Below are 12594 nucleotides of genomic sequence, written 5' to 3' on the forward strand. Positions count from 1 at the left end.
AGGGCATGCTCAGTGTTACATGCCATGGGGTGTTGAACACCAGGGAAAGCATCAGAGCAGAGAATTTGTGAATGTCTAGTGATAAGTCATAAAATTAAGGAGCTTATTTCTGCAGTGCAGGTTTGAGTTCTTTTCATTTTTGCCAGAGCACTGGAAGAACAAAGCAGCTGATGTAGTTTCCCTCAAGTGGGATTTGACTTTCGTGTTTATCCTTTGTCTTAACACCAGAAACTTGTCTTGCAGCAGTAGGTCTTTCTTTGCTTTTCTGCACAATAGCCAGGAGGGGGTTGGTCTCTTCTCCCAGGCAACCAGCACCAGAACAAGAGGACACAGTCTCAAGCTGAACCAGGGGAGGTTTAGGCTGGATGTCAGGAAGAAGTTCTTCACAGAAAGAGTGATTGGCCATTGGAATGTGCTGCCCAGGGAGGTGGTGGAGTCACCATCACTGGAGGTGTTTAGGAGGAGACTGGATGGGGTGCTTGGTGCCATGGTTTAGTTGATTAGATGGTGTTGGGTGATAGGTTGGACTCAATGATCTCAAAGGTCTTTTCCAACCTGGTTAATTCTATTCTATATTCTATTCCCAAGAAATACCTGTCTACCTCTCTCTCTCTGTGTAATACACCAGTACAGAAAACTGCTTTTCCCCATTCCTGCTCAGCTGCCCCAGAATTGCAGATCTGAACATCAATCTCTTGCACACAGAATGTGGGTGATGACATCTAGCCTTGTTTCTTTTTTGTCCCCGAAGATTGTGAGTCTTTGGAGTCTAAATTGAGCAACACATACCAAGATTTCAAGAGGAAGACAACAGTTGCCTACGTGGCATGCGTCATCAGTGCCGAGCAGACAAAATCTCCTGCGTTCCATTCCCGGAACGGCACAACCGTGGTTGATGTGGGCAAGGGGAACAGAACATACGGCTATGAGAACGGGCCCTTGATTCCAGTTCATTCATACAGGTAGTTGTTTGGCACCACTGGTTAGTTTTGCTGCACTAAAAGACTATCTCATGAAGAGATAACACACCTTGCCTGAGGCTGTTCAAGCCATGCATTTACCTGTTGTTTGCGTTTCTTTGGTTAATTTCCTTCTCTCTTCTCCACAGGGCAAGTGTTGCAGGTTTCACTAATATAACCTTTACCGAGTCAGGCATCATTGTGGGAGAAGACAGTTATGTGACTTTTTCACCCTGTTCTGAGGCAGTTTTCCTACCACAGGATCCAGGTATAGTAGATGGCACATATAGGCCTGGCAGCTTGGCACATACACAGTGCATGGAGATTTCTCACTTATGCAGGTTCCATGACAGCAAAACACCCCTTGGTTTCTCTGTGATGGGTTGTTTTTCTGACTAGCTTTGCAGTGACACTGATCTCTAAATTCATACCTTGCTACTTCTGGGGGTGACCTCTTTTTCCCCATGTATGACTTCTACCAAAAGCTGTGCTGCTCATGGCATGTTAAAAGGGATTGGATAGCACAACAAGATTTGGGTACAGAAACAAGTAGCAAAAACCACCTGATGTTCTAACAGTTCTGCCAAATTAGAAGTGGGTGTATGGGACTGCAATTAGTGCTCCTTTAATCCCAATGTAGAAGCAGGTGTATTGGAACACAAGCAGTGATCCTTTAATTTCCAATATTAGAAGCAAGTGTATTGGAATGCAAACAGTGCTCCTTTAATCCTAACATTTGTATTAATTTACCATCCTTGGTTTATTATTCTTAATGAGCTTTCAATAGCTCTACTGCCACAGGACACAGTAAAGACAAGATGTTCAGTGGAGCAGTGTGCTCTCTCACTTGCAGGGTTCTCCTTTAGCATGCTAAGCTATACCACAGCCAAAGAGGTAAATAAGTAGTGAGTAGAACTTGTTCTCTTTTACCAGGTGTCGTTGCTGGAGCTGTCATTGGATGCCTTTTAGGTGTATTTGCTGTAGTGGCTATTGGGGGTTTCATATTCTGGAGAAGGAGAAGGTAATGTGTTCATTGTTACCTGTTGTGAAGGGGAACACCAGTACTGCACTTCTGTGTCTTGCTCCTAAAAAAACCCCTCTTTTGCTGTTCTAGACACCTCTGTTATGATGCTTTAAAATATGTTCTATGAAAAGTCTTATTTGTATGTTATGGATTAGAATTGATGTAGCTAATCACTTAGATGGCTTTCTTCCACCTGAAGAGTTAAGATTTAGTTTATTTAGCTCCTCTGAAAAGATGCATGCTGATGAAGTAGCTCAGTCAGAAGTAAGCAAGCATCACAAATTATTGTATGTAATTGTCTTAGATGGGTTTATTTTTCATTATCCAGTAATCACACTTTTTAATTGCTTAATAGCCCACCACATGAAACTTCTATTCTGGAGCTTTCCAGAAAGTGATGAGTTACCTAGGGTTTGAGCTGGTGTCTCAGTTTCCAGGGTTTTCCAAATAGTCTGGGATTTAAGAGTCCACAAAGGCTTTTTCTTGCTTCTGATTGTGTGGTACATCCTTTCTAAAGTAGCTGTAGGGCCCTTAGTCCAGTTGTCTTTGTTCCCTTGATGAACTGCTGCTGTTTTTATCAGGGAGTCCAATAGCTGTGGACAATGATGAAAAGAGCTTCCCCTCAAGCTGGGAACACTTATTTTCATGAACCTACCACTTTCAGTACCACCAATATATCCCTGTTGAACACCTGCTGCAGGGATTCTGGGCTCAGTGGCAGTTCTGAGGTGTTAGCTGGTGATGCAGATCTCCCAGACATTCTTCCACCAAGCTGAGTGCTTTGTGTTCAGACATTACACTCTGCTCCCAACAGCAGCAGTCCCCTTGCACAATATCACAGAATGCAGGATGAGGGATTTTTGTTCCTCCAGGTGTGCAGTTTCCCTCAGGAGGGTTTGTTGCACAGACTGAGATGCTTTAAAAGGAATTTGTTCTGAACAGGCACAGGAAGTAGCTGTCATCAGAAGTCTCACTTGTATTCCATTCTGCTGTGAACCTGTTGTGTTGTTTTCTTTCACCTTATAGGAAAGATAAAAGGAATACTGAAGTGTCCTTTTCTCCAATCAAGTAAGTCTATATCCTTTCACACATTTTCTGAGCTCAAGTGATATTTGCCAAACTTCCTCTGAACCCTGATACTTGTTTTTTGTGCAGTTTTATATAGCATTTCACAGTGTTAATTCCTCATGGAATTGAAATTCTCCAGCCTGCAGACTAAAAATAACCACATTGATCAAGGCTTCTAGAGCTGCTGCAGGGATTTGAGGGCTTGCTTCGTGAATTGCTATTAGACACAGAAATGCTCCATGTGATTTAGAAAACAGGATGGCTGAATGAAATACAGGCTTCTGTGCACATCTAAATTGCTGATAAAGTGCACACAGGCAAAATTCTGCACCAGGGCCTGGATTTTCCAGTACTTTGTGCTGAGCCATTAATTCAGGTAATGTTGAGATTGTTAAAGCTGGCCAATAAATTGGAAGTCACAGGCAGTGCACTTGAATCACCTTCTTTGCTCTTGCACTGATTTCCCTGCTTATGGAAAGGTGTGGCCGGAGCATCCCATGAAATCCCACCTGGGGATGCTTTGATAGTTGACATAAAATACACCAAAGACTGGGGCCTGTCTGGTGGGAGCACATAAGGGGCTGACTGAGACCTTCTGTGATGTTCTCCTCCCAAAGGATGTGCTGTTCTCTCCTTGGTTTAACGAATCAGTTAAATGCTGTACTTGATACCCTTCCCCTGTAAATGCAGTTTTGTGGCTGCTACTAACAGTCATGCTTTCATTCTTGTATTCACATAGTGAAAAATGCAGCTGCATGTGTCTAATCAACCTTTTTTTCTTCCCCTCACCCTCCCCTGAAGAATCAAGAAGTAAGTAAAGCACACTTTCTAACACATTAACTGAATTAATGGGTTATTTACCTAATAAATTACCAACACATGGCTTTTTTCATTTTTAGATCAAAACTGATTAAAGTGGAGAACTTTGAGTCCTACTTTAAGAAGCAGCAAGCTGACTCCAACTGTGGGTTTGCTGAAGAGTATGAGGTATGTGCCCTCAGTGGAGAGAGCTTGATGACAAAGGTTTTGGGGAATGCAAATTAGCTTTCCCATGGAGCATACCTGAGGCTTACTGAAGGGGCGAAGAGAGCTTCATCACAGAGATTATTAAGCCATGTGTAGAGCCTTCCCTGTCCTGATTAAGCCCCAAATTTAGTTGAAATGCATGACAAATACTTCACATTAAGAACTATTTTCTCTACCTGTGAGCATGGCTTGCTGCTCTGAGCTCCCACTAGAGAGAGGATCTCTCGAGTTCCTGCACTACTCACACTACAGAGTTGGCCTAGGGAAAGCTCTGCCCTTTGGTTTTTGTATCTTGGTTTTGGTTTTCTGCATGGCAAGACAGCTCTCTTGCAAATATCACTGATTGCTTCAGGGTGTAGGTGTGATTTGCAAACCATACCTGTGAATAGATTGAAGGAGTAGTCAGAGAGGCAGCAATTATGCTCTGCTTAGGAAATGTGCTAAAGCCCCATTGTTACAAGGTACAAAAGACAGGAACCAAATGTCAGGAAGGGTTCTGTGTTGTCAAGTCTACTGTTTATAGCTTCATCTTCTTGAAGCTATTAATTGACTTTCTTCCTTCCAGATCAAATTCTGTCCCTTTGGTTGTCCTTTGCAGGCTTGTGCTCTACCTTACCTTCCTCTTGGACCTTCAGTCCTTTCATGGTGTATTTACTCCCTCTGCCTGTAGCGTCTGCACAGCTTACACCAAGGAGTCTGCTGCCTTGGGGTGACAATGTCACTGCTCTGTACTTCTGGTACTTAAAGCTCATCTCTAGGATTTAAACGTGCTGTTATGCCTGCATTCTGTGTTAATCCCTTCTCCATCAGGTTTGCCACTGTCACCCTTGCACTCTGTAAAAAGATGATTTTTGTTTCCTCTGTCCCAGTCCAACCTGCTTACTTTTGCAGCAAAGACAAGAGCATCTGAAGTATTTTTCTGTTTCAGTTGTGTTTCTGTACGAATCCTAAACCGAGACTGAGTGCTCACGAGCCCTTCTTTTATTGTAGGAACTCAAGTCTGCTGGTGTTCATCAGCCTAAATTTGCTGCTGAACTTGCTGAGAACAGGGGGAAAAATAGATACAACAATGTCTTGCCATGTGAGTTACTGCTCTGTTTGCTTTTGTGTCTTACACTGGTTCAGTTTTCAGGTGAAAAGCCTTGGGTTTGTCTAATCTCATTTAATTTCAGATGTTTCAGAGAGGGATTACTGTCATCAATTTCCAAATGAATGACTGTCAGCTGCTGCTTTCCCAAACCCATTGTCTAAGCAAACCTAAAGCACTTCCCTCAAGTATGTTCCCTGAAGCTCCCAAACATACCCTCAAGAAAGCTCCTTACAGAACTTTCTCTTAATGAAATAATTTTAATTAAGCATTTATAAGAAACTTGCAATGCAGATTGAAAAAGCAATGGATTAACAGTTAACTATAGAATAGAATAAACCAGGTTGGAAGAGACCTTTGAGACCATCGTGTCCAACCTATCATCCAACATCACCTAATCAACTAAACCATGCAACCAAGCATCCTGTCAAGCCTCGCCCTGAACACCCCCAGCGACGGTGACCCCACCACCTCCTCAGGCAGCCCATTCCAGTGGGCAATCACTCTCTCTGTGTAAAACTTCCTCCTAACCTCCAGCCTAAACCTCCCCTGACGCAGCCTGAGACTGTGTCCTCTTGTTTTGGTACTGGTTGCCTGGGAGAAGAGACCAACTATGGACAGATAGATGTGCAGAGCTAGGAGCAGTATTAAGACCCTGCTAGGCAGCTTTAGAGATGAGCTCAGCCTGGTCAAGCTGTCTGCAGGCACCTCAGTGTAGCAGGCTGTAAGGAGGGACTGGATGGTGAACAGTGATGGGTACTGAGGGATGCTTTGAAGGGAAAACCTGAGCTGCAGTGGCAGCAGGTAACAAATTACCTATTGTTCTCCAGTGATTAAACTATAGCCATTTCATGTTGGGTTCAAAAGAAATAAGCAAAACCAAACCATGTTTTATGAAAACAATCCTCTCTGTTGAATGTTCTGAACCTTGATCCTGGCCACTCACTTTTCTGAAACCTTTTGTTATAAAAATTCTGAGCTTACTGCTATCTGTGGTTCCTAATGTTACATTTGATTCCTAAAATACACTTGGTTCTAGAACACCTTTGAAGTAGAAAACATGCATTCAATCAGCAGGATGTTGTTGGAATGTTCTGGCTATGAAATTAATCATTCCCCACCCCTCCCCCCGGTTTTTTTTCTTTCCACAGATGATATTTCTCGTGTGAAACTTTCAGATCAAGGCCCTGGAAGTGGTGATTATATCAATGCAAACTATATGCCTGTAAGTTGCTCCATCAGTTGGAGGGAGATGCAGTGTGTATTATGATGGTGTGGGTTTAACAGCTCCGAAGGATGCTTGAAATGGATTGGGTTTTATTTGATTTGCCTCATTGATGCAGGTGTGTCTCTGTGTGTATTTATTTGGGGTTTTTTTCCTCCTTAGGGCTACAACTCCAAGAAGGCATTTATTGCTGCACAGGGTCCTTTGCCCAATACAATAGATGACTTCTGGCGCATGGTTTGGGAGAAGAACATCTACTCTATTGTGATGTTGACCAAGTGTGTTGAACAGGCCCGGGTATGTTTGCATTAAAACTGCAGTTGGACCTCTTTCAGTTTGTTGCTACCCTAGAAGGTTAGATGCAGACCACTTTCTTTTGACAACTACCCCCTTAGTGGAAGATTGGTTTTAAATTAAATAAGCCCTTCTCTCTCATTAGCTTTTTCCCACTTTTCTATCTGCTGACTACCCTATCTGACTGAATAGATTGTCACAGGAGCATCATAGAATCTCTAAGGGTGGGTTCTTCTCCCTAAAGAGTAATTTTAGTAGAGCTTTTGCCCTGGAATAGGGCATTGGGACAGGTGTCAGTATCACAGTATCACTAAGGTTGGAAGAGACCTCGAAGATCATCGAGTCCAACCTGTCACCACAGACCTCATGACTAGACCATGGCACCAAGTGCCACATCCAGTCCCCTCTTGAACACCTCAAGGGATGGTGACTCCACCACCTCCCTGGACATGCATCCTGCCCCTGCCTCTGGTGTGGTGCTTTATCTAAAACTCATGGCCAGTTGTTTCACTGCTGTGTGTAACTGTCTAACCTTGTAACTCTCTCCTCAGACAAAATGTGAGCAGTACTGGCCAGACAAAGAGTCCAAGAGCTATGGAGACATTATTGTAACCATGGTCTCAGAGATTGTCCTTCCAGAATGGACGATAAGGGACTTCACTGTAGAAAAGGTGAGTACCCCCTCAGGTATTGGTTGTTGGTGTGGAAACATCTGCAGGAGTGCTTTATCTTACCACTGTCAGTTCACAAGCCAAACAACACTGGAGTGACAGATTGGAAGAATTTCACTAAAACTTAGACTTACAGAGTCATAGAATCAATCCGGTTGGAAGAGATCTTTAAGATCATCAAGTCCCAACCACCATCCCAACATCACCCTGCCCACTAAACCATGACTTGAAGTGCCACATGTCATTGTTTTTAACACCTCCAGGGATGGTGACTCCACCACTTCCCTGGCAGCCTGTTCCAGGGCCTGACCACACTTGTAGTAAAGAAGTCTTTCCTGATTGAATTCAGAGTTAGCTGAGGGGAAAAAGATAAGAGTGGATTGTTTTAGAGTGGATTGTTGTAGTGCTTTGAATATACCAACTGAACATCCATCAGGAGTCCCCACTGTTGCTCCTCTGAAGCCAGTTCTCTTCTATTGTGTGCCTGTTTCTGTAGGCCAACACACCAGAGAGCCACACTGTGCGCCAGTTCCACTTCACCTCCTGGCCAGATCACGGAGTGCCAGAGACAACAGACCTCCTCATCAACTTCAGACATCTCGTTCATGAGTACAGCAGTCAGAATCCAATCGACTCTCCTACGCTGGTGCACTGCAGGTGGGCAGAACATGTGTTGTGTTGGATGCTCTTTGATCTTCTGGCTGGCTTTTAAAAGTCTCTTTTCAATGTAAGCAAAAAACACCACACCCAAGAACCCAAAAGAGGGAAAAACCCAAAACACCAAAAAACCAAACCAAGCCAACAAAAAACCCCAAAACAAAACCCCAAACCATCACCACCAAAACTAGAATAGAATAAAATAGAATTAAGCAGGTTGGAAAAGATCTTTGAGATCATTGAGTCCAACCTATCATCCAACACCATCTAATCAACTAAAGCATGGCACCATAAAAATAAACCAAACAGCAGCAAAAAACAAAAACACACACACAAAAATGATGTGATAGAAAATGTTACTGGACTAGGCCATCTCCCCTAGTCTGGAAAACTGGGATGAAAAAGTTGCTTTTTCAAGTACTTGTTTGTGGTGTTGTGTAAGTGCAAGGCTGGGAGGCTCAAAAGCATGTCTTCCCTCCCTCTTGGTGCTGCAGAGACTTTTCATACCTGTGCCACTGAAATCATAGCAAGCGCCTTAGTAGGCTCGCTGGCCAGCTGTGAGCAGGTGGTTGAGAGCGAGCTGCAAAGAGCTGCTCTGTGTCATTGCAGTGCTGGTGTTGGGAGGACAGGGACGTTCATCGCCATTGACCGCCTGATCCAGCAGATGGAGATGGAGAGCACTGTGGACGTGTACGGGGTGGTGTACGACCTTCGCATGCACCGGCCGCTGATGGTGCAGACTGAGGTAAGGCTCAGTCCGGGAAGTGGGGACTCAAGCTATTAAAGAGCCAACTGAAATTGCTCTTGATTTAACTGCCCTCCTTCCTGCTTCATCTCCTCACCCAGAAGTAGTTGCAGCCAGGAGCTGTAGTATGTCCAAGCAGTCTCTTTACAGACAGCTTTGCAGGACTGGCATTTGCAGCTGGAAAAAGGCAAAGGGGGTTGCAGCTTGTTTTACCCACATGGTTTTATCCTTGCAGCTGTGAGCAAGGCTTATCTTGAGTCAGGTGGTCACAATGTGCATCTTTTCTTTCGTGTTCCTGCTGAAATTGCCACTTTGATCCAAAAGGGTGTGTGGGATACTCAACTGATTTGAAAAAGGCTGTGCAGTCTCCATCATGAAGGTCTTTTCAAAAGGTCTAAGGCATGGCAATAAATTTGATCCTAGTTCTTTATGGGGGGATTGATTCATAAATCATTTTGCTTGGAAGAGACTTTTCAGGTTGAGTCCAACCGTTAACCCTGCACTGCTGGATCACCACTCAGCACTGTGGTCCTCAGCACCACATCTCCGTGGCTTTGAAACCCCTCCAGGAGTGGGCTGCCCTGAGCAGTGTGTTCCAGGCCTTGACAACCCTTTTTGGGAAGAACTTGTTCCTAAAATCCAGCCTAAACCTCCCCTGGGGTAACTTGATCAGATAGAATAGAACTAACCAGGTTGGAAAAGACCTTTGAGATCATTGAGTCCAACCTATCACCCAACACCATCCAATCAATTAAACCATGGCACCAAGATGTCATCATGAGGTACTTTTCCAGCCTTATTTTCTAAAGAACTATGCATGCAACTTCTGAAAAATAACATCATTGTGGTGCATCCCAAACTCAAACCCTGTATTCAGGAGCAGGATTACTTTCTGCATCAGCTATTGTCTAGAAAAGCATTGTCTTCTCTTTCTCCCCCTCAGGACCAGTACGTCTTCCTCAACCAGTGTGTTATGGATATTATTAGATCCCAGAAAGACAAGAAAACTGATCTCATTTACCAAAACATGACAGCAATGGCAATCTATGAGAATTTCACACCTGGGCCAGGCTTTGGGAAGGCCAATGGCTACCACGCATAGCCTGGCGGGAAGGCAGTGTCTCCAGGAGGACCGTGTTACCCGCGCCTAGGGAAGGGAGATGTTCTGCTTGTGTTTTCCGGAACTGTGTGCAGTGTCTCGTGTCTGGCTTCCCCAGCTCTGTCCCCACGTGAAGATGTGACCTGCAGGAGGAAAAAGGCCGTGCTGGCAGGAGCCACAGGTTGCTATTTAACAAAAACCACAGCCAAGCCAAAACTGCTTAACAGAGGAATCTTGCTTTTTCCTTGGGAACTTAACAGTACTGATCGGTGAGACAGCGTTTGCAGTATGAACAGTGACCTAGGATTGAAATATTAAAGTAATAACACAAGCTTTTTCTTACAATTTCCTATGATTTCATTTACAGACACCAGGCTTGTGGGCTGTTTTAATCTATTTAATGATAAGTTTCAGGAACCTATTTTATCTACTGTATCTTAGCTAATAGATCTGTGCCTCTGTGATTTATTTTTTTTTTCTCCTCATTATTTTTATTTCCTCTCCTGTGTTCCTTTTTATTTAAAAAGGAGCACAAACAGCTCCTTGAAATGGACATTTATACTTGGAAATTGTGCCTTTTCTAGTTGCTACTCTAGGGGGGGGAGAAAAAAAGACAAAAACAAACAAAAAAACACCCCCTCCCACCCCATCAGAGATTCTATTTTTGTACTGAAGCTCATAATGAGAACACAGATTTTTAAATAAGGCTTATGTCCAACTTAACTGTAGTTGCACTGTTGGCAGGACTCTCTGGAAGTTTGGAGGTGAGCTTTGTGGTTTGTTGCATTTCACCACCAATATCCCCTGCCTTAACGTTCCGGTGCCTCTGCCAGAGGAGAAGGAGTGTGCTCTGTCACTCCGAGCTTTAACTGTAGTGAAAAAGCTGAGCAAGTGAATGTGAATGCGTGTGGGGCTGTGTGTGGGTGTGTGTGAAGGACAGAAGAGCTCCTCCCTGTTCCTGCCTGATATTCCTGTTTTTATACAGTTTATAATGATTTATTTAAAGGTGCAATATATGATTTACTGAATAATGATCGCTCTATTCTGATAGAGTTTTACTCAGGTCGGTGTCTTTTTATCATTGTCGGTTTGTTTATTTTGTTTGGGTTTTGGTTTTTTTTTTCCTCAAATATATAAATCTGTGAAAATGTTGAAACTGAGGTTCCAAGTGTCCAAGCACTCCCAGACAGATTGACTGGCTTTACTGTTTCTACCAAAACAAGCTGCACAAAATTCTGCTGTAAAGACCAAGCTCTCGGTGGTTTCAGCCGTTCAGAACTGGGACACATCTTACCTGCCTGCATCTCATTGATCTAATGTAACTGGTTTGTAATTAGTTGCAATATACTGCTGCTGTTGTTTTAACTGGTCCTATGAGAAACAGAACAAACAAGCAGGAACCCTCTTGTTGGTGAGTTGTTTTTTTTACAAGTCAAGGATTAGACTGGATTTTGTTTTGCTGGTACATAACTGTTAGACTCATGAAGGCATTGCCAATGAAGGACTTCTTCAGTAATGGTGTGGGGGGGGGGTGGGTGGGAGGGTGTTGTTTTTAGGTCTTCAGATCATTGCACTGGTTGCATTGCAGAGGATTATGAAGTTTATGAATAATGCTATAGAATAGCTATAAAACTATGAAGGTTTAATAACCAGAGTCCCTGGAATTCTGCTGCTTTTTTGTTGTTGTTTTGTTTTGTTTTTTCTGGGGGCGGTGTTTGTTTTCAGTGGAGTCATCAGAAAAAGCTGCAGATACTAGGAGTGTATGTGGCATTGCAGTGGAACCTGGCAGCCTTGCAGATTCCACTGTCAGCTGAAGGAAGCTGCAGGAATTCCTGGTGCACAACTGTAACTGTACACCCGCAGGAATTTCGTACAACCTGTTGTGAAATTGTGCTGTGTGTGATTAAAACTGGAGGATGAACCACAGTGCACTTCAGCTTCTGGGCTTGGGGGCTTATTTGTAGCAGCCATTTGTGTGTTCTTGAATTTTTCTTTTTCTCTCCTTCTCTGAAATACTCTTAAAGTGAAAATAGAAATGAAAGACCCCATGAGAAACCAACATGAGGTTAATGACCCTGCCCAATTCCATCCCAACTGGCAGTTCACATAGAGCATCCCTCACCCAGTGATCTTCCTAAGCTGCTGTCAGATGACAAAGATAAACCACTTGGACCAAACAGAAGCATTCCAAAGGAACTGGGAGAGGGGAAAGCCTGCCCCTTACAGTCATGTTCTTTTTTTCCTCTCCTAATTTTGTAATTGCTGCACATCTGTGCAGAGCACAGAGCCAGTGCTTGTTGTTCCAGGTCTCCCAAGAACTTGCTGCCCTAGGGTGGCAGATGCTCTCTGGCTTCAGAAGGCCCTTGTTTTATATAGCACAGGGGGAGATGAATCTTCCACACTAGATTATGTGCTTGCATTATAATGCAGCAGAACTTCAGAAGACTAGCTGGAATGGGATGGACTGGAATGTGCTTCTGCCTGACCTCCACTCAGGCACTCTTGCAGCAAACAAACCTATCTGTCCCCTTCTTTTGACCAAATTCTCTCATCATCCAACAAGTGTCCATTCTTAAAACAGTTGTAGTACTTGTGTTTTCACAAAACTTGACTCATGAGAAGAGTCTAGAATTTGAACTAAAAGACCTGCTGATCCCAGGTAGGGGTGGAGAAAGGTGGTAAGGCTTCAGATGGCGTAAACATCAAGTTGGCCAGAGTGTCAATGTGAATAGGGATTCA

The 12594-nt window shown here is 43.6% G+C and overlaps 1 protein-coding gene across 1 annotated transcript in view; it reads left to right on the top strand.

Annotated features, from left to right (window-relative positions):
* PTPRJ (protein tyrosine phosphatase receptor type J) overlaps positions 1 to 10319 on the top strand; it is a 66898-nt gene extending 56579 nt beyond the window's left edge. The window contains exons 13-24 of the mRNA XM_054171702.1: positions 752 to 962; positions 1109 to 1227; positions 1893 to 1980; positions 3010 to 3051; positions 3951 to 4038; positions 5068 to 5158; positions 6316 to 6389; positions 6552 to 6686; positions 7235 to 7354; positions 7851 to 8011; positions 8621 to 8756; positions 9700 to 10319. Of these exons, the coding sequence (XP_054027677.1) occupies positions 752 to 962; positions 1109 to 1227; positions 1893 to 1980; positions 3010 to 3051; positions 3951 to 4038; positions 5068 to 5158; positions 6316 to 6389; positions 6552 to 6686; positions 7235 to 7354; positions 7851 to 8011; positions 8621 to 8756; positions 9700 to 9858 (1424 nt within the window). The 3' untranslated portion in view covers positions 9859 to 10319. The remainder of the gene's footprint in view (positions 1 to 751; positions 963 to 1108; positions 1228 to 1892; positions 1981 to 3009; positions 3052 to 3950; positions 4039 to 5067; positions 5159 to 6315; positions 6390 to 6551; positions 6687 to 7234; positions 7355 to 7850; positions 8012 to 8620; positions 8757 to 9699) is intronic.
* The last annotated feature ends 2275 nt before the right edge of the window (positions 10320 to 12594 follow it).

The sequence above is a fragment of the Dryobates pubescens genome, chromosome 22 (assembly GCF_014839835.1).
Source record: "Dryobates pubescens isolate bDryPub1 chromosome 22, bDryPub1.pri, whole genome shotgun sequence".
NCBI lineage: Eukaryota > Metazoa > Chordata > Aves > Piciformes > Picidae > Dryobates > Dryobates pubescens.